The sequence below is a fragment of the Cryptotermes secundus genome, unplaced genomic scaffold, assembly GCF_002891405.2.
Source record: "Cryptotermes secundus unplaced genomic scaffold, Csec_1.0 scaffold545, whole genome shotgun sequence".
NCBI classification, from domain to species: Eukaryota; Metazoa; Arthropoda; class Insecta; order Blattodea; family Kalotermitidae; genus Cryptotermes; species Cryptotermes secundus.
This window is the reverse complement of record NW_019737089.1, coordinates 1,335,949-1,356,059: the sequence shown is the minus strand read 5'-3', so window position 1 is coordinate 1,356,059 and position 20,111 is coordinate 1,335,949. Positions and strand designations below refer to the sequence as shown.

The 20,111-nt window shown below is 38.2% G+C and overlaps 1 protein-coding gene across 8 annotated transcripts in view; it reads right to left on the bottom strand.

Annotated features, from left to right (window-relative positions):
• Nucleotides 1–17,054: 17,054 nt before the first annotated feature.
• Nucleotides 17,055–20,111, bottom strand: part of LOC111870088 (zinc finger protein OZF) — a 39,178-nt gene continuing 36,121 nt past the window's right edge. For all 8 annotated transcript variants that reach the window (XM_023862070.2, XM_023862069.2, XM_023862074.1 and 5 more), the window contains one exon: nt 17,055–18,342. In XM_023862070.2, coding sequence (XP_023717838.1) covers nt 17,295–18,342 — 1,048 coding nt within the window. In that variant the 3' untranslated portion in view covers nt 17,055–17,294. The remainder of the gene's footprint in view (nt 18,343–20,111) is intronic.

The window sequence follows — 20,111 nt, the reverse complement described above, 5'->3', positions numbered from 1 at the left end:
TACAAGACATTGCAACAATCATTGAGCAGTTGGTCCACCCAGGCCCTTCTCAGGTAACCTGAGAACTTCATCCAGAGAAAGGCAGTTCATGCATTTGTTGATGGAGTGAAAGGCCAAGAAGTGAAGTAACACCTTGTCATTGGACATAAAAGGTTGATGAATGTAGCCCTCAAGCAGGTCCTAAAGTGAGAGGCTGCAAAGACAGCAGCTGGACCATCAGCAAGACTGCGGGAAGGGCTAGAGCTCCCGTGGAAACATGGTCAAATTTTCAGGGGTAAGGGATGGAATTCTACTCTGTACTGCAGTATGTGTAAATTATTCTAACTGAAGTCTACTGACACTTAAAACCTGCAGCTACTCACCAAACACAACAACACCCAAAGACTGCTCCTAATTTCAAAATTAACTTACAGCATGGAGTTATGATTTGGCAAAGACTGACTGAGGGAGACTATGCAGAAGAAAATGTACAGCATAGGAGTTTGAAATGATTAGTTGTGGAATTAGATTTGAACTAGATAAATTTAATACGTATCTAATAACTTAAAAACAATAGTGAATATGTGTATTTGGACTGGTACTGTCATCTTTATGCTTTTATTCTTTCCATTTTTACATTTCTCTGTTTTCACAAATTTGCACTTACAGCACAGACATTTTTAAACTGAGCTATGTATATTACCTGTGATGGCTGTTTCATGGTTGAAACATGTTTTATATATATAGTTCAAATAAAAACCAGAGTTCTGTAACACAAATCTGCAGCTCTAAATGAAATATATGGCTGAACTTCAAAATATTTTTATGTGTGATTCTGTATTTTTTCAAGCAGCTAATATATTTGCATCACATCTTCATACAGTTTTGAACTGCACATAAGAGAAATATGTACTAGATATAAATACTCATAAAATTTCATTATTATTTCATATCATGGCTATGCATATCAAATACATGTAAATTAGTACCCTGTTGCAGTCAGTAGACAACCAGTTGCTCTGTGTTTGAATTATAATTAGGTTTCAAAATATGAATAACCCTTAAACTTACAGCAGTAAAAGGTCGATAATTAAAGCTAATAAAAGAGGAAAGCAAGATTATCTAATCACAATGGTCACAAATCTTTCATTAGACAAATACTTCTGTAACACTGAAAAATTACTGCACTATTTTGATGATTCCATAACCTATTCAGCATTTGGAAGAGCACCTTTTTAAGGGATGTGATGTCATGTGGTCTGGTAGAGATTTACCAGCATATCAGAAGAATGTCCTGCCTCCATCTGTAGGCTCAAAGAGTAGGCCAAGCAAGAAGCAAGCAGAGTGAACTTGTGTAGAAAACGTGGTTTGGATGATGATGGATGGGGTAGGAGCCCAGACAGATGGTCCACATGCAGCTCACTCTGCTTGCATGGCTTACTCTGAAACTGGAGGCAATACACTCCTCCAAATCATAGCTGAACACTTGCCAAAGTACTCCGCATCACATCCCGTATGGCAGCACTCTTCAGTCACCATAATGAGATCCTCAGATCTGACATACTGAACACCGTTTGCTTCTTGTGGTCATATTTTTCATTTATACGAGTATGTTACTATTTATATAAGAAGTTTTATAGTATTCAGAAAAGGCATACAAGGTTCCACAGTGCTATATGATACCAAAAATCAAACCAAACACCATGGTTGCATGATACCACCTCTGCTTCATATTTCAGAAGTCCAGGGATCACATCTCAGCCCAGAGACCTACTGTTCTGACACAGGCTACATCTTCAATACAGCGGCACTAGTCTTTCAGCAGTGTCCTCCAAAATAATATCCCTCAGCAGCCAGTGTTTGTTCAAACATTTCTGGAAGGAACATGTACAACCTGTCACACCACAATCTTCAGTCAAATGAATCTGTACTGCATCCTTAAAGTGACAACCCTTAGCCAATCCTTCATTCACAGAAAGCTGCCAAAATAAGGGATTAGAGTAAGTGGGGAGGCACCACAGTATCTTGGATGAAGAGTTGCTGCTGCATATGTTCGACCAATGTGTCAGGATATTTTCATGTAGGACCCAGTCTTTGGCCACCCACATTACAGCATGATTTAGATGAGTTGCCTGAATAGATAGATAAGCACAAAACTCTCAGAAACTATGACCTCCAATTCAAGAAAGACTTCCAACTCTGCCACTCAAAACATACTTCCAATATTATGTTTTCCTTAATTCATCCTGCCAGAATTTTGTGGTTAATGGCAACAGTAGGAACTTCCATGCAACAAACTGTTATCATTGGAAATCTTTCAGGTTACAAGAGGTCCTGTTACCTGAAACAATCGCTTGGAGAAAGCCCAGACCATTATTTGGTGTGTCAATGTCATACTTCTTGCATCAACACTGGTAAATTGCTGGCAGATGGAGTACATCTTCATATCCTTACCAAGGATGGTGGATCCACTTCATACCAAACTGTTAACTTTCTCACCAGTTTTCTTTATTGTGTGAAGGGTACACAACCTCCTGCACCTGTCTGACATTGTCCTGATTCAACGATAAAACCACCTAGTGGTTCCACCTTCCAGTGGCTCACAAGCATCCTTGAACCAGGATACCATACACCACTCAAAGCATGTGCAGCTTCCACTGGCAATTTTCCCAGTCACTAGGAAAGTCTTATAATAGTCTCCTGATTGAAATGATCTATCATATTTCCTCTCAAACCTATCAAATCTGCTAGTCTCCCAATGCTGTATTCTTGCTACTAAAAGTACCATTAAATAACTGATGGAAGAATGATCTGATATTCTCATAGCAACTGAATAATTATATGCTTAGGGGGAATCTCAATATACATCAGTAGACTCCAGCATTTGTGCCACAAAAACAATCTATTTCTTTTACTCACAGATCTTCCTGATGCTATCACGCAGTAACTTACTTCTGCTTAGCCAATACGACTCTACATGATGGATCACTTTTGAGCTTTTCTTCAAGGAAAGAATATATGAGAGTTCCTGAAAAATGTAGGAAAGTCTGACAAAAGCAGGGTTGTACAAATATTCTCAGCCTAGCAGCATCAGTTATTTCAACATGTATAGCAAGGAATTTTGGACAGCTGAGCTGACAGGGACATTACCTGCCACTGCATCTTTTATTTCTCTGGTTACTTTTACCTTCTGTCCTATTTACTTATAATTCTTCCCACTGAGTAAGAATAAGAAGTATTATAAGACAGACACTATTCAGGATCTTCCAAACATAATTCTTCTCTATGCCCATACTTTTATACGGAAGATATTACAATTCTGACACAGTACTCAAAAACAGAACAAGCTGGGATAGGTCAGCTGGTATAGCACTAGGCTGCAGGCTGGATGACTGATGAATCAGGTTTTGTTCTTGGCAGGGGGTAGGAGAATTTTCCCTACAGCATACAGACCCCAATTTACTTATTGCTCCTTGCTGTAGTGAGTAGATTGTAAATTCGCAGAGAAATAAATAAATAAAAAAAAAAGCATACAGACTGGGTTTGAGGTCCATCTAGCACTTTAGCTTGTAGGTACCAGGTGCTCATTCCACAGGAGTAAATTGGCTAGTCTACAAAGATGACCACTTTCCACTCCATCTAGTACTGAGATTAAGAATGTGTGAAGCCGTACTTGTACCTCATCTCTCTCTTACATTTCCATGGTATTGTGATTAATTTTGTCTGGTCCAGAAAATCGAAATTAAGAGCTGTGGGGATTGTTGCACTGACCACATGACAGCCTCTATCTGCTAAAGTTGGCACTACTTCGCTGACAAGCAGCTGTTGCTTAGTCAGTATAGTTCCCTTCTGGACTAAAGCCACGGAGTTTTTCTTTTGTGACTGATTTTGGACAGGGACAATTTTACCTCTTTACCATAATCAAGAATAGACTTCATCATACCACCATTCATATCCACAGGGATCTCTGTGGCCATTTATGAATTTATAATACAGGTTTGAACATCCAATCCCATCTCAAAGTTTTCTGTAAAAGAAAATTCATTGTAAAGACATAATGCACTAACATCAGACAATTCAGGCTGTTCAATGACAGCATTTAAATGCCCAGTGGCGATTCACTTAGTGACTGCAGAGTTGATATGGGCCAATCCTGTTTCTTTTTTATATGACAATGGTCTGTTAATTCACACATTATACATAAGCCTTGTTGAGAAAACAATAGTTGTTCAGATAAGTAAGAAATTCCCCACATTTTAAGTAACCCAGTGGTTCATTACTATGTTCACAAGATCCTACCATTTTTGCCTATCCTCAGATTAATCTATTTCTTTAACATCCATTTTAATATTATCCTCCCACCTACACCATCTTCAAAGTGGTCTCTTCCCTTCAATTTTCTTCTCTCCCATGCATGCTACACGCCTCACCCATTTCATCTTCTTGATTAGATATTTCTTTCTTTCTTTCCTTGTCCTTCAAATATGTGGTAATTATCTCACAGGAAAATCATACGACCTACTTATAAAACACAAAAGATCAATGCAAAGTTGTGGAACACAGAATCCATATTCAATAAGGTAGAATATAGACCAAACCAACTTACTAATAAACGTTTCTGACATTGTATCACCTGAAAATGACTTAAAAGGATGACAAATATAGTAGGTTTTCAAATAAAAACATCAGACACCAAAGAGATGTGCTGATGGTCTTAAAAACTAAAATACAATTTTACTGATATTTTGCCCAGTAAATTATCATCAGCATCACAGATTAAGAGGCTGATGTGTACCATTCAGCCTATATTATACAGCATCAATTTATTGTGGATCATGAGTCAGGGGAGACATGGGAGTGGTCATGACCTCCTTTCCAGAACACACAACAGGCATGAATCAATCCTCAAAACGCTTCATGCAACATCCTGGCCAAGATTTGAACCAGAGACTTGCTCAGTAAGTACAGGGAGGTTACATTAGAACAAAGGGTTCAGTCCAGTTCATTCTGCCTTCAGACCCACAGTGCAGTCAGTAAGCCCATATGCCAACAAATTACAAATAAAATCCACCCATGTGCCACATCCCAGAAGATGGCTTTGTTCAAAATCCACCCAGATCACAGCAGATGCTAACAGTGATCCAATCTGTTATGTAAGCACTCCTTGTACTCCATAAAATGTTCACATTCACAAACTGAAGTTCATCTTCAGAAACATAATAAACTTCAAATTTTAAACTTTAAACCCCAGTCTCCTGTACAAGGCATCAATGGGATACTCATGGGAGATTTTCAAGCCTAGCATTAATTTTATCCACTTTCTCTTCAGTTAGCACATGGTCCTTTGGTTTTCTTTTTTTGGTCTAATAATGACCCTGTCTAACTTAATTTGTGATTATGAATAGTTATTGTGTATTTGGAACCATAATATCCTGAAATTTGTGCATGGTATTCTCCTTACTTTTCACATGGGTACTGCACATGAATACCAGTTTGTGTGTAACTTTCACATGCCACTTTGACACAAGAAATAATGTGACTGACTGAATGTTTAACAGTTATCAGGGGCTTGGAATTATGGTCAACAAGCACATGTGTATGTTGGTTGCTGTACCTATTCAAAGATTTATTTGGGCAATAATGAAGAGAAGTTATAGAATGTATAGGCTAATGACTTATTGCTGACTATGCCACAAGTCTCACTGTGAGATGAGGCGAGTAACATGTCTCTCTTCCATGTGACCAGCTCAACTGGGCGACACTCCATCAATCACCCTGTATGAATGCTAATCACCATAACACTGCTACTACAGTAAATTTACCCAATATTCAGAATGGATTCTTCTAGCCAATATCCAAGTGATAAGCAAGCCCACTGCTGTATGTGGCAGAAAATTTATATGACTCAGTGCTGACGAAGAACAACAGGCATGTAGAATAAGAAATGCTAGAGATCAAAACAATGATAATTAACTACAGTTACACACTGATTAACAGTCTTGTCGAACATTTGGAACAAAATAAGTTTGTATTAGGATATCTCATGAATTATCTCCAAAGCTACTTCCCTCATATTTCCACTCACAAGGTCTGGAAACTGAGCCATGGGCCATTACCTCTTAGCCTGAGTAACTGCCAATATCAGAAATTATGTTAGATTAGTTTTAAGTATATTTATGGAACTTGTATTTGAATTTCTTAATCTGCTGACAGATGGATAACCAGTGCAACTAAGAACCTTGAGAACCATAAATAAATAATTAAGAAAATAAAATTTGTATATATTTCAGTTCAGGCACATTAAAAGTAATAAATGAAGAGCTTACAAAGTGATTAGATGTGTTTTCATAGCTCAGACAGGAGCAGTCACACCTCAAGTGAGACTGTAGAGAGAGACTAGTCTTCATTTAAGTTGAAGCGGTAGAGTCACTGCAATGCTTCTAAAATAATTGATTTGTTAAGCAAGCTTTAAAGTAAGGTCTTGCACTGCCAAATATATATTCTACCAGTAAATGCAACAGGATCGCATTACTACAAATCAGCTCATTAGCCACAGAAAATACTGAACAAATTCCAATAACAGTAATTTAGCAATTCTAATTCCAAAGAGTAATTCCTCTGATTTCTTTCTATCACATACTTCAAGTAATGCCTCACCCAGCTCATGCTCTTACACTACCCATTCGTTTAAAATGGTCATTAAAACTAAAATTCCTTGGTTTCATAATATGGTTTCTACGCAGGATAATTTCAATTGCATATATGGAATGAAACAGTACTGAAGATCAGGAGTTTTGATTACAAATACCAAAACCGATTATTCTTAAAAACGAATTTGGCTTTCTTTAACTGAAGTGGCGAAATTAACGTACTGAGACATACTTCAACATATCTGGGAGGACTGTACTGCTGAGGAGATAATGATAGTTGTATAAATCTGTTATGGCATCAAGTATCAAGATCACATCAAATAAGAAATCACTTCCCTGTATAAGTATACAACAAAGCAATGTTTTAAACAGATACTGGCAAGGCTTCTGAAATAACTAACTAGTCCCTGAAATAAGAAAGAAAAAAGTTTTTGCAAGGTGGTGCTAAACATTCAAATTTCATGGTTTTCAACACATTCAATCCAGCACCCACACCTTCAATCAATCCTTTCGTTCTCAATCTACAGTGCAGGAATTCATTCAAATGTAACATTGGTGCCCCCCCTACACACACACACACAATTGTTATTCAGTTCTCAAACATCATCACTCCACTGAAAAATGCGGAAGGACAGTTTGATTATTTCATATGAATGCTTACTGGACAAGAACAGTTTGCTTTAGACATTCAATATGTTCAGTTACCATTATATATGGAAGACAGAAGACACAGGACACCATTCATCTTTGTGTGTAATCACTGAATTTGACTCAGAAACGGGTATTGTATATATGCAGAGGGAAGGAGGGAGGGGGGGGGAGAGGGAAGAGAAGGAGAGTCGGGTTCCGATACTGCAGTCTTCTAGCACATGCAGCATATAAAAAAAACTCCATGGTTTTAGTCCACAAGCAAACTATACCGATAGAGTGACCCCTGCTGGTCGGCAAAGTTTGTGCCAACTTTAGCGGTGGTCAGCATAACGAATCCCCACGACCATTAATTTTGGCTTTCTAGACCGGAGCTACTATTTCTTTGAAACAGCTCCTCAATTATCCTCACAAGACTGAGTGGATCCCATTCCAGACCCACTACTTCTCAGAAAATCTGGTAGCGCCAGGAATCGAACCCATACCTCTGGATCTGTAGCCAGGAACCCTGACCATTAGGCCATAACTTATTCATTTCACAGCCAATGTGTTATGCAATTCTCAGTGCAAGAAAACACAGGCACAGTCATTCTTTTGGGAAGCAAGGTATCTTATGACACTGTCAGTAGCTAGGCTATAGTGTTGAATTGTAGGATCATAAATGAATTATGACTTGGGAGGGGTTTGGAAGAAAGTCTTTGTAGCTTAATTGAGGTACTATCCTGGTATTGGCCTGAAGGGACTGAATAAAACCATGAAAATCTCACTTGAAGTAGCTGGTGTCCTGGCTGGGACTCAAATTAGGCACCTCCTGAATATGGGTCAAGGACATTTTGCTACATCAACCATTACACACATGTGAAGGCAAGCGCGCATACACACATGTATTTTGTGGGATTTCCTAACATATGGCAACAAAATTACTAGTTTCTCATTTGGAACAGAATTAAACACATTCACTTCTCACATTTTCACGGTACATTTTGATTCAGTGTTTTCAGCAAACATTCGTGATGAAGTGTTCCCCATTATGATCAGGTTATATGCCACTAGTGTACCAGCAGTAGTCATTTAGAAAGATGTTTAAATATTTTAAATTGAAAACTTAAGAAGCAAAACAGTTTACATAAAACCATAATATTTAAGTTATTGTAGGATTCCCCCCATATTTCTACAGCATGTAAAAAGAGTACATTAAATTTTAATTATCATTCTATAACAATACTATAATTCTGTTAGTGATGCAGAGAAAAAAATAGAGAAAATATTTCATAACATCCCACCACAATACTTAAAAAAATAACTATCAACAGGTTTTAATAACCTACGATGACAAAAATATGCACATTATTCTCTTGTAATAACCTATACATGAAACAAGATCAGTTTTTTCAGTGTGATTTAAATGAACATTACAGTCTACATTATAGATAAAAATAATGCAATAAACAGTCACTACTTAAAGCTGAATGCAGAACTGTTATCCAGGCCAAGCAACAAGCCTGAACTCTTCACTTAGCCTTCCACCATCTATTTCCATCAGGTCAGGGCACACAGTCAATATCTTTTTCATCTCACTGTCCTACAGTTCAGTTTGCTCACTGCTGGCTGTGCAGCAGAAATCTATGTCTCTGAATTGCACTGTAGTATTCTTCCTAAGCAGGAGACTGTGCACCATTGTAGTATTACTGCATAAACTTTAAAAAGAGTGTTTACAAAGCTTATTTAGAATACTGTATCTTTCTCTTCACATGTCAATAACGGGAAAAACAGTCACTTCCTTCAGTAACCAGCTGCCAGGATGCCCAGAATTTTTCCAGACTACAAAATTCATTGTAGACAACTAAGCGATTTGTAAATCTTCACGATCTCGAATCAGTGTCTTATCATGCTTTCAACAGTCAAATTTGTAGCTGATGTGATTACTGTAGGTGTTACAATGACTTCTGCTGTAATTTGCAGCATAACACTAGTCAACTTGGACTAAATTTCATGAATGTGAATAAATACACGGAGAACGAGATAAGACCTAACCATAAAACACTGTGCTTATCTGAATGCTGCAAAATGAAAGCAGATTAAACAAACAAACAACTTGTTAGCCAGGCAAACAAATGAACTCACATTACCCTGCTTTCTGATGTTATGATAAAGTACTTGCACAAAATCAGGTTGTCCGACTACATAACAGAGGTATTATCAGAAGCCTGCACTAAAAATATTCTAGCTTCAATATCATGATATGAAGGCATGACATGTAAACACATAAATACTTGCATCAATGTCACATGATACACCAAATATTCTGGTTAGGGCACAGTCAGATAACAGCAACACTACTGTTTCACCAATGACCTGCATAAGTGATGCCTAAACCCATAATTACTTATCCTCAACAAGAGAATGTCCTAATAGTAAATGCTACAAGTTACTTAATCATATACTGGATTTCAGGTTTTCATAGAAGTGACTATGATGAGTACTATCTTCTGGGATGTGATGGCATGTAGCCTGGTAGAAGCTGACTCAGCTTGCTGCTTGCTTAGTGTATCTTCAACCCTGAAGATTGAGACAGTGTGTTACTCAAAAATGTTCAACTTCTACTGGACTAGACAGCATCACATCCCAGAAAACAGTACACCTCACTTAATAAGGTTTGACTTCATGTTCTCATTGGGAAACCAAGTATCAGGGTTGTAACAGTACAAAATACTGGTAAAAAGATGTTGACAAGACATAACAATTTCAATTAAGAGACATTTATACATATCTACTTTCTGCAGTTATGAGTCATAAGCTAAATTAATTTATTAAAAATGCTTTGTTAATAACATCTCTTGTGCTTAAAGTTGTTATGAAATCAAATTAAGATACTGAAAGCTGTCCAGTCAACTGCATATATGCAGACCCCACTAAGGAGCATACAATATATTTCAATACACTCAACTCTTGATTATCCAGGATAATGGTGGGGATGGAAATCACGATTAATCGAGAACCCGGTTAAGACAAATTTTATTAAAAGTAGTACTGTAATACTGTACCTTCATAATACTATAGGCCTACCTGTATTTAAATTTATTCAACCTCATTTTTATGTAATCTCATGGCCTATTTAATACTTTTTTTTTACATTACACTGAAGTATGAATTAGTTATTTCAATCACAGTGTTCAACAACATCCAACACTTTTTACGAATATTCACACTTAACGCTTAAAAAAATTTAATATTGTCGTTTGCTTTTTCGCGGCATTTTCCCTTTTTATGGATATCCATACAAAGCCTATGTAATATTAGTTTGTCACTTAATAAACTGTTCTCTGCACTCTCAAGATAGTCTAGTAAGGATTCCAAATGATTAAGAGCAGCACCATGTGATATTTTCTTACTAGCAGCACTGTCCACCTCTTCCTCATTCTCACTTTCTTCCCGCTCTTCTGGCTGCACGCCCACTGAACTTACGATTTCGTCACTGCTTAATATTTCAAAGCCCGGCTCACACGAGTTTCTGGTGAATACTTAACACAACACATTTCCTTTTACACCCTGATATTTTGCCAACGCACTTGAAGATCGATACAAAGAGACTAACTGGGGCAGTGTATATGTCCTTGAAACTTTCCACAAATCCTTGCATTTTTTCACCCCTACCCTAGAACATTGTGTTAGCATAATGGGACCAAAAAATGCAGAGCTCGGTTCACACTAGCGTGAAAATAGTGTTACAACTCACCATGTGAAACAAAAGTGAATGAATATTAAAGATATAAGCCTCAAAAAAGGCCCAGTAGGCCCGGTTACGCCGCAAACCGGTTTATCCGACCCCAGATAATCGAGAGTTGAGTGTATATGTATCAGACAAGGTGCATTCATCAGTCACCTTGACTGTCGTGATGAACTTCATATTATCCAACTACTAGAATGAACTGTACTGCAAATGTGACTGATACAGTAATTACAAAATATTTACACATAACTGCTTTTCTTTATTTAAACTAAATATTACTTTGAAAGCTGTTCAAAAAAGAACAAAGGAGTTCAATCTTTTTCAACGAAGAACTATTTGTAAGAGATTATCATGTCTAGGATTAGTTCTTAACAGATTCAGACATGCTAATAGTAAAGTACTTAAGGTCCTAATTAAGCAGATAAGACATTCCACAACAGTAAATTTCATTATGTATATGTAATTCCAAAATGGCTAATTAATACAAAAAATTGTCAATACCTTACATACAGTTCTGGAGACAACATTTCATGAGTAACACAAAAAATTAAATTTATAAATATCAACTCTGGTACAAAAAAAGTAAAAAAATGTACACACACACTGCTATACTGCAAAAATTTTGGACCCTTCATCATCCAATTTCGGGGTGCCATGGAGTATGAAGGAGCTTGCATGAAAGGAAGACTAATGTGCTAGCTTGGGGCACCTATTCAAGAGAGGAGATGAACTATGGAGTAGAATGACTGGGATAGCCTGTGGTGCGAGGACATACTGTGATGCTGAGTTAGAAGAAAGGTTGTCCGTGCCATAGCTCAGGTGGTTAGTCACTGGCTTTCCACCATGGTGGCCCGGGTCAGGTTATGTAGGATTTGTGATGGACAAAGTGGCACTGAGACAGATTTTCTCACAGTACTTCAGTTTACCCTGCTGATCTTCATTCCACCAAATGCTTCACAATCACCATCATCTATCATCTGAAACTAATGCAACAGACCAGTAGTGGCCGCAGTACCAAGTGGATTTAGTCTCACCCCATTAATAATAATAATAATAAAAAAGAAAAAGAAATAGGAGGAAAGTTTTGGGACTGGGTTTGTGAGCTGTAGCCACCTGGAGAGAGCTTGGATAGGACCCATAGTCTGGGGTTTGCCTGGGTGGTCTAAATATAGTTGCTACAGATGGACAGAGTACCTAATTGAGCTGCTGACATGTGGAAAAGGAGATTAATCAATTTATTGTAACATCACTCTCTTCTGCATCGTTTCTGAGCATCAATTCCAGAAGGATGCACATAGTAGGACCACCTGAGGCCACACAGTGTGGGGGACTGGACTTGAAATAAAATTGGACATATGGTTTATAGAACTGGAATACAAGTCAGGCAAAAAGAAAAATGTCAGATGAGAGATACAGACACATTTAATGGGGCTGGCGTTATTACTTATTTGCACTGGTGTTACTCACTAGTCAGTTTCTGGGCCAACTTTGCTGAGTTAATGCTTTACCACAATGAAGTGTGTACGAATGAATATCCATGTTCAGGAATGGTTGCACAAATTTCACTGATAAATAATGATCAGCACATCCATCCATACCCACTACAGAGGAAAACAATGAATAAGTCCATGTCATGATTCTGGGTAATCGATGAGTGCCCATCAATCAAATGGTGCATCATCTGTGCATTATTCATGGTTCTACTGATGGAAGTATCCAAGACTGACTTGGCTTTCATAAAGTTTGTGCAAGATGGGTTCCAGAACAATTCACGTGTGAGGACAAGTGAAACCATTTGACAATCTGCCAAACTCTACTGAACCACTATTATAATGAAGGTGACACTTTTTTGAGACGTGCATTCGCTGGGGAGGAGACATGGATCCACCACCATTTTCCAGAAAGCAAATGCCAGAGTACAGAACAGAAACATTGTCAGTAAAAAAAAAAAATAAAAAAATTCAATCATCAATGGGATAACTGATGTTAACACTTTTTTTGGTATGCAGAAGGGCTAATTTTTTAACATTACCAAGAGAGAGGCACAACAGTAAACAGTATCCATTATAGAAAAATGCTTCAGGATCAACTTAAACCAGGTATTCAAATTAAATGTCAAGGACTACTGTCAAAAGTGCTGTAAGACTGAACTATATGCCCATCCTCACACTGCTCCCCACACCTACTGAACTTTGAGGTGGTGAAGCATCCTCCATATAGTTCTGATCTGGCTGCTCCTGGCTACTACCTATTTGGTGCACTCAAAGACACCTTGAGAGACTGCTATTTCACCAGTGACCAAGAAGTTAGAACTGTAGTGCATGTATGGCTTTCTACTCAACCAAAAACATTTTACTGAGGGCATACATAAGTCGGCAGACCCCTACACTAAGTGTGTTGAAAAGGACGGGGGCTATATGGAAAAATTATGCTACTGTTCATACTCACTATAATTGTATTATTTAATAAAAAAAAATTAGTTGTGGTTGCTTCCAGACTCACCCTTATACAACTATGTTACAGTTTTGGGATTGTTTAAGAAATTATTTAATTATGGTTTTATAAATAAATGCGGAAGAAAGGATATTTATGAATGATTCGGCTTTAAAGCTGTCTGTGAAATAATTCCAGTGTTTCTTTTTTTTAATTTTGTCACCATGACCTTTTTATTTTGTGATATCCATGTGTTCCATCTACCACACACACTCCCACAATGAAGTGAGATGTTTACGAACTCTGAGCTGTCTCAGCTGTGATAGGGCAGGATGAGGCTCTACAGATCTCTCTTTTATTCTTTTCTGGCCAGTCACCATCCAATTGTGGGCTGCCACACAATGTGAAAGAACATGCAGGCCTGGAGCCCATCTTGGAGAGAGGGGATGGGCTGTGGAGTGAGACACATGGTGGAGTTGAGACAAGACAGACTGAAAAGTAGAATGAAGGAAGGTCTTGGACGCATGAGGTACATACAACTGGAGACAGCTTGGTGAGGACATGAGATCTGGGTTATATCTGGGCATGATCTAACTGTAACTGCTACAGATGAACAAAAAAGATATACCAACTGTGATGCTGACAAGTGGAAAAGACATCAATTTATTTTATGGTGACTTTCTGTCATGTATAATTCTTATAATACCATTAACACAACCATCTAGTATTAATAATGTTGTTATTCTTACCCACTACATGCTCTGACCCTATTTTTGGGTCATCTTCAGGTGGTATATACTCGTACACTGCACCACACAACAAGCAAACTACATTACATAAAATATTAATACAAAACATCAAAATACTACAGGACACCACAAATCAGAGGAACTGTTACACCAGATACAGAAATAGTCCCAAAAGCAATTTACCATATACAAACACACTAATACTACGTCATAAAACATATAGTTATCCCAGCACTTAGAAAGGCAATAAAGCACTATGTCATGGAAATGTATGGATGAGTGGAGCTATAGCTCCACCACTTTTGACCTCAGCACTAGATGGAGATGAGTGGTCAGCTTCATGCCCCAGCCATTTTATCCCAGTGGAAACATTCCCCAGTATCCACTGAATATGAGGATGGGTGGGCCCCAGAGCCCATCTGGATGCTGTGGAGTACAGAAAAATCTCTTGCCCTGTCATGAATCAAACCACGATAATCCAGTCTGTACCCCTGCACTACATCAACTGAGCTATCAACTATATCTACCATAAGGGATACTAAATCACTACACAGAAAGTTTCAAAAGTCAACACCAAAATATGATGACTAGCAACAAGCACCATTAGGCATGTCACCAAAGCTACAATGATAACACAGACTCACAAAGTTCATATGTGTTACTTTAATGTTATTTTAACACTTCGCGGACCAGCAATTTAAATATTTAAATCACCCTGGGGACCAGCATTTTTAAACCTACTACCTAACTTGTGCACTGCTCACTTTAAAATTTAATATAAAATCTCCTAATTAATTTTATGAACTAAAATTTTTGGAGAACACTTACCAATGCTCCTAGAAGTGCTTGAGAGTGTGATATTTCTGGAAACATTCCCCTTTGTGAAGTGGCATTACACAGAAACTGCACATGTAGACAGTCATGCTCCTTTTGTTGTTTACTGCGCAAACACAGCACTGCCTAGGAGGATGCTTCCCCTTGGCATGTTCACTCTTCACGATTATCATAAAAACTGAGGTTGTGAACTCTTAACTTTGCCATAATCAGCATATTCCTCATGAATCACCAGTCTGCATGGAAACATGTTCACTGTCTGTGGCCACAATTTTTTGTTCGCCCATGCCACACTCACTATCACAGTCATCAAAGAATAAGTTGCTTCCCTTTGGCATGTTCACTCTTCACAATTATCATAAAAACTGAGGTTGTGGACTCTTAACTTTGCCATAAGCAGCATATTCCTCATGAATCACCAGTCTGGGTGGAAACATGTTCACTGTCTGTGGCCACAATTTTTTGTTCGCCCCTGCCACACTATCAGAGTCACTATCACTTCAATATATCACTTAGAATTCAACCAATATACTGAACATAAAAACTGTCAGTATTAACTTTGCCATAATCAGCATATTCCTCATGAATCACTAGACTGGGTGGAAACATGTTCACTGTCTGTGGCCACAATTTTTGTTCACCCCTGCCACCCTCACTATCAGAGTCACTATCACACTTGTCGGAGAACAAGTCAGATACTTCTTGTTTTCCGAGAAAACGTACCTCAACCTCTTCCAACCTTGATCCATTTTGCACTAGTAACTTCCTGCCTGGTGCATGCAGCTGGAAGATGAACAAAGGCATTTTCTTTTGGAGTGAGAAAGGAAAACAGTTGGGTCATAAACAGCGGGGTCATATTACTGACTACGAAGCAAACATTCAAGCAGTCTATCATGCACCAGTCATGCATCTGCCTGGTGCCAGTGCAAGGTATAGTGTGTTTCAACATAACGTGTCCTAAAGTCATAATAATATGCCACCAGTCCGCAAAGTGTTAATATTGTGACATGATGGTTGAAAGATGGAGCAGCAATCTCAGAGAAGGCATTCACTGCTAGGCAATGGGCAGCAAACATTTCCATAGCAACCAAAACACACTCCCACATCAATAATACCCAGGTCATCGCTACACAACAGACCCCTTAACTCATCACTCAACAATGGAGATATACTTGGAAGCAGCGTTTTCAGTGTCAAGGCTATATAACAAGGAACAATAGGCCATGCACATCATGAGTCAGCAGTTACCAGTCTACAGCCTTGAGTTGCACTGTTAAAAACGGCTACCACATAATGACTAGTGAAGATACAGATGACTTGGTGCTTGCAGTAGTGATTTGCAATGTGTAGATTTGTGAAAATATTATAATAATTTCACGCCCATTAAACAGGAAATGAAACAACAAATGAACAATATGTATACACAAAGTATGCACCCCAGGTGTATTTATAGACATCTTATCCACATTCTCACACTTATGGTGCATTACATTTTAAGTAACTTTATTGCTTTCCATGTTCTCACATTTATACTTACATATTTCACTATCTGACCATTTGATAAATATCCAACTGGATAACACTTATGACCCAGGTACCCATGTTCCATTAGAATGTATGGAATGAGGATTCAGATAATTGATGTTTAAGAGTTTATGTCACCTGAAGATGACCCAGAAATAGGAGAGAATCATGTCATGGGTAAAATCAGTAAAATTATTAATATTATATAAGTTTATTCACAGTATCACATGAATTAATATGTGTAAGACACAGAAAGATTTCTCTCAGTTCAGTCTACTCATTAGAACACATTTCTATAATCAAATAAAGGTAAAGTTGTTCCTGTGCTTAACTAATTAAGCACTATGCCATGAAGGCATATGAGGGGGTGGAACACAGATCCACATTTTCTTGACCTTGGCACTAGCTGGAGGTGTGGTCAGCTTCACGTCCTGGCCACTTTACCCACCGGGGAAAGAGCCCCTGGTACCCATTGGAGAGGAGGTTGGGTGGACCCCAGAGCTGGTCTGAACAATGTGAAGAAGAGAAAATTCTTGACCCTACTGGGACTTGAACTCCGACCCCTCAGTTGTCCAGCCCATTGCTAGCTGCTATACTGAATATGCTATCCCAACTGTTCTCTATGATCAAATACTGATATAAAATAACATAACACATATGGAATAAAAACCTAATAACAAGGCACACATCCTAATAAATGGGCCATTACTGTTTGCTTCTTAACACACTGCTGAATAAATTATAATGTCAATGAGGCAATATACATTCTTTACTTATGCTATCTTTCCTATCAGGGATTACACTCTCTCCATTACTATCTTCATGCTGTATTTCTTCTCTGTTGCACAAACTGGGCAGAAGAATAACCTTCGGAGTCTCAGAAGTAATTTCCTTCTTATTATGCAATATCATCATGTGGCGCTTAAGCTTGCTGCTTTGGGTATATTGTTTACCACAAAGGGAGCACTTGTATGGTTTTTCCCCAGTATGAGTCAGCATGTGCCGCTTCAGAACCCCACTGCGAGCAAAATTCTTCCCACACTGAGTACAGCTAAACGGTTTCTCACCTGTATGTCCCCTCACATGAACCCTCAAATCACTATTTTGCAAGAAACTTTTTCCACAAAAACTACATGAATGTGGTTTCTCCCCACTATGAGTCTTCATGTGATCTTTCAGATGACATCCTTGAACAAAACTTCTACCACATAAAGTACAACTATATGGCTTTTCTCCAGTATGTAGGAACATGTGATCTAACATGTTATGCTTCTGCACAAAACTTTTACCACAAACAGAACAACTATATGGTTTTTCACCTGTGTGTGTCCTCATATGCATTTTTAATTGTCCTCCTTGAACAAAACTCTTCCCGCATTCTGTGCATGAGTACGGCTTTTCACCAGTGTGAATTCTCATGTGTATGGTAAGGTCTCCCTTGTGTGCGAAACTCTTACCACACTCTGAGCATATATGTGGCTTCCGGTCAGTGTGAGTTAACATATGTTCCTTGAGATGTCCTTTGTGCATGTAGCTTCTACCACATGGACAAGTAAATGGTTTCTCACTAATGTGTGTTTTAACATGGACTTCAAATTCTACAAATGTCTCAAAGATATTGCCACAGTGTTTACATATAAACTTGCCAATGGTTCTTTTAAGTCCAATACTGCTAGACTTATGCATTCCAACAGGCTTGATATCATTCTGCGAAATTTCAGGTATCATTTTCTCAACTCCACTAGTCGAAGGCCCAGCCAGAGGTTCTTCTATTGTTTGAGGAGCAGTCTGTTGACTGGAACAGTATTAAAAAAATACACAATACAAAACAAGCACAGTATGTTCCTTGACAGAACTATAGTTCTGATTCCATTATAAGCTAAAATACCCTCTATGGGTCACACAGAGGGCCTGTACTTTGAGACCAATTTCTACCCTTATTTTGTGAATTAACAAAGAAGTCTGCTGGTAAAGTACATTTGCAACCACAGCTAATCCTTCATACACCTAACCAGAAGAAATTAGCTTCCAATGCCCCCATTATCATCCCAATATGACAAAACGTAATTAGATTTTACCTTCTTTCTACACAACCAACTCCACAGCCAAGCTAACTGCAATTTAGATCTAAACTTAATAACAATGTAGTCAGGGAAGCTTCTACAACTTTGCAAGCCACACACATACTGAACTGGGTCCAATGTGAAGATAGTCTCAACACTCAGTTCTACTGTAATACTTTTATGTGCTGACTCTTACTAGTTGTCATACAACCATTCTTGAGTTTCATTTGGAATTACTAAGTTTCCAGACATTCCAAGAACATAATGTTTTAGAAACTGTATGTTTCCTTCCGATAATGAACAAATGTGAGGGAGCTTTCTCAGCTGGGTCTATTACACAGAGCTAATCTCAATCACTAGACAACCTGACACCACACGTTGTCTAGTGAGTGAGATGAGCTCTATCTCTCAGACACAAGTGAGCCTGTGCCTCCCCAACCTTTCACCAGAGGATGTAAATAGATGAAGAAATTATAAGTTGACTGAACTCAGGGAATGCGTGTGACCATTCAGTTTAGAATCCTTTGTATTTTTATCTGCTGTCTAAAACTGTAAAGATAAACTATAATTTTGCCTGTAGTTTACCATGGGTTTAAAATTTGGTCTCATATTTTGGGAAGAACACAGACTAGGGGTGTTTGAAAATAGGGTGCTGAGAAGAATATTTGAACATCAGAGGTATTGAAGCAACAGAAGGCTGGGAAAACTGCATAATGAGGAGCTTCACAATTTATATTCTTCACCACATGTTATTAGAATGATCAAGTCATAGGACATACAATGTGAAAAAAATTCTTGCAGAAAAATCTGCAGAAAGGAGTCCGCTACAAAAGCCTAAGCTTAAATGGGAGGATGTTAAAATGAATCTTAAAGAAGTAGGATGGGAGGATTCAGGCTGAGTTGATCCTGCCATTCGTCAGGTCTACAGGAATGAACCATTTTACAAGGTGCTAACAGAAAGTTCCTAGGCCGTTATTGTTGTAACTGCCTCAGTGAAAGAAAATGAAAGGGGAGGCCAAGGTCACACTTCCACAAATGTATTGCATCAGTCCGCCACGTGACACTGCACTGTGAACATGCACTGTTTTTATACAAGTGCTTTTCAACTTTGTGTTTCATTTTGCCTGTGATGTATGGCAAAATTGAGCAACATGTCTGCATCATGTTTTGCGCAAAGTTCAGTAAATCTGCTACTTAAACCCTTGAAATGTTTTGTGAGGCTTTTGGAGAACATTCTGTTACTTGGACAGTGGTTTTTCGATGGCACTGAGCATTCTGCTCAATGTGGTTAATGGATGTGTTCATGTATCAGGAGGTTACATATTTTAAGGAAAGCTCTATGATTCAGATAATGCTACCAACAATGAGCGTGTTCAATTATTCACAGATATATTCAAATCCTCATGACAATCTATCCAAAGAAGAAAAACATTATGGTACCTGCATTATTATTCAATCCTTGATGCTATATTGTACAGAACTGCAGTTTACCCGTTTCAAT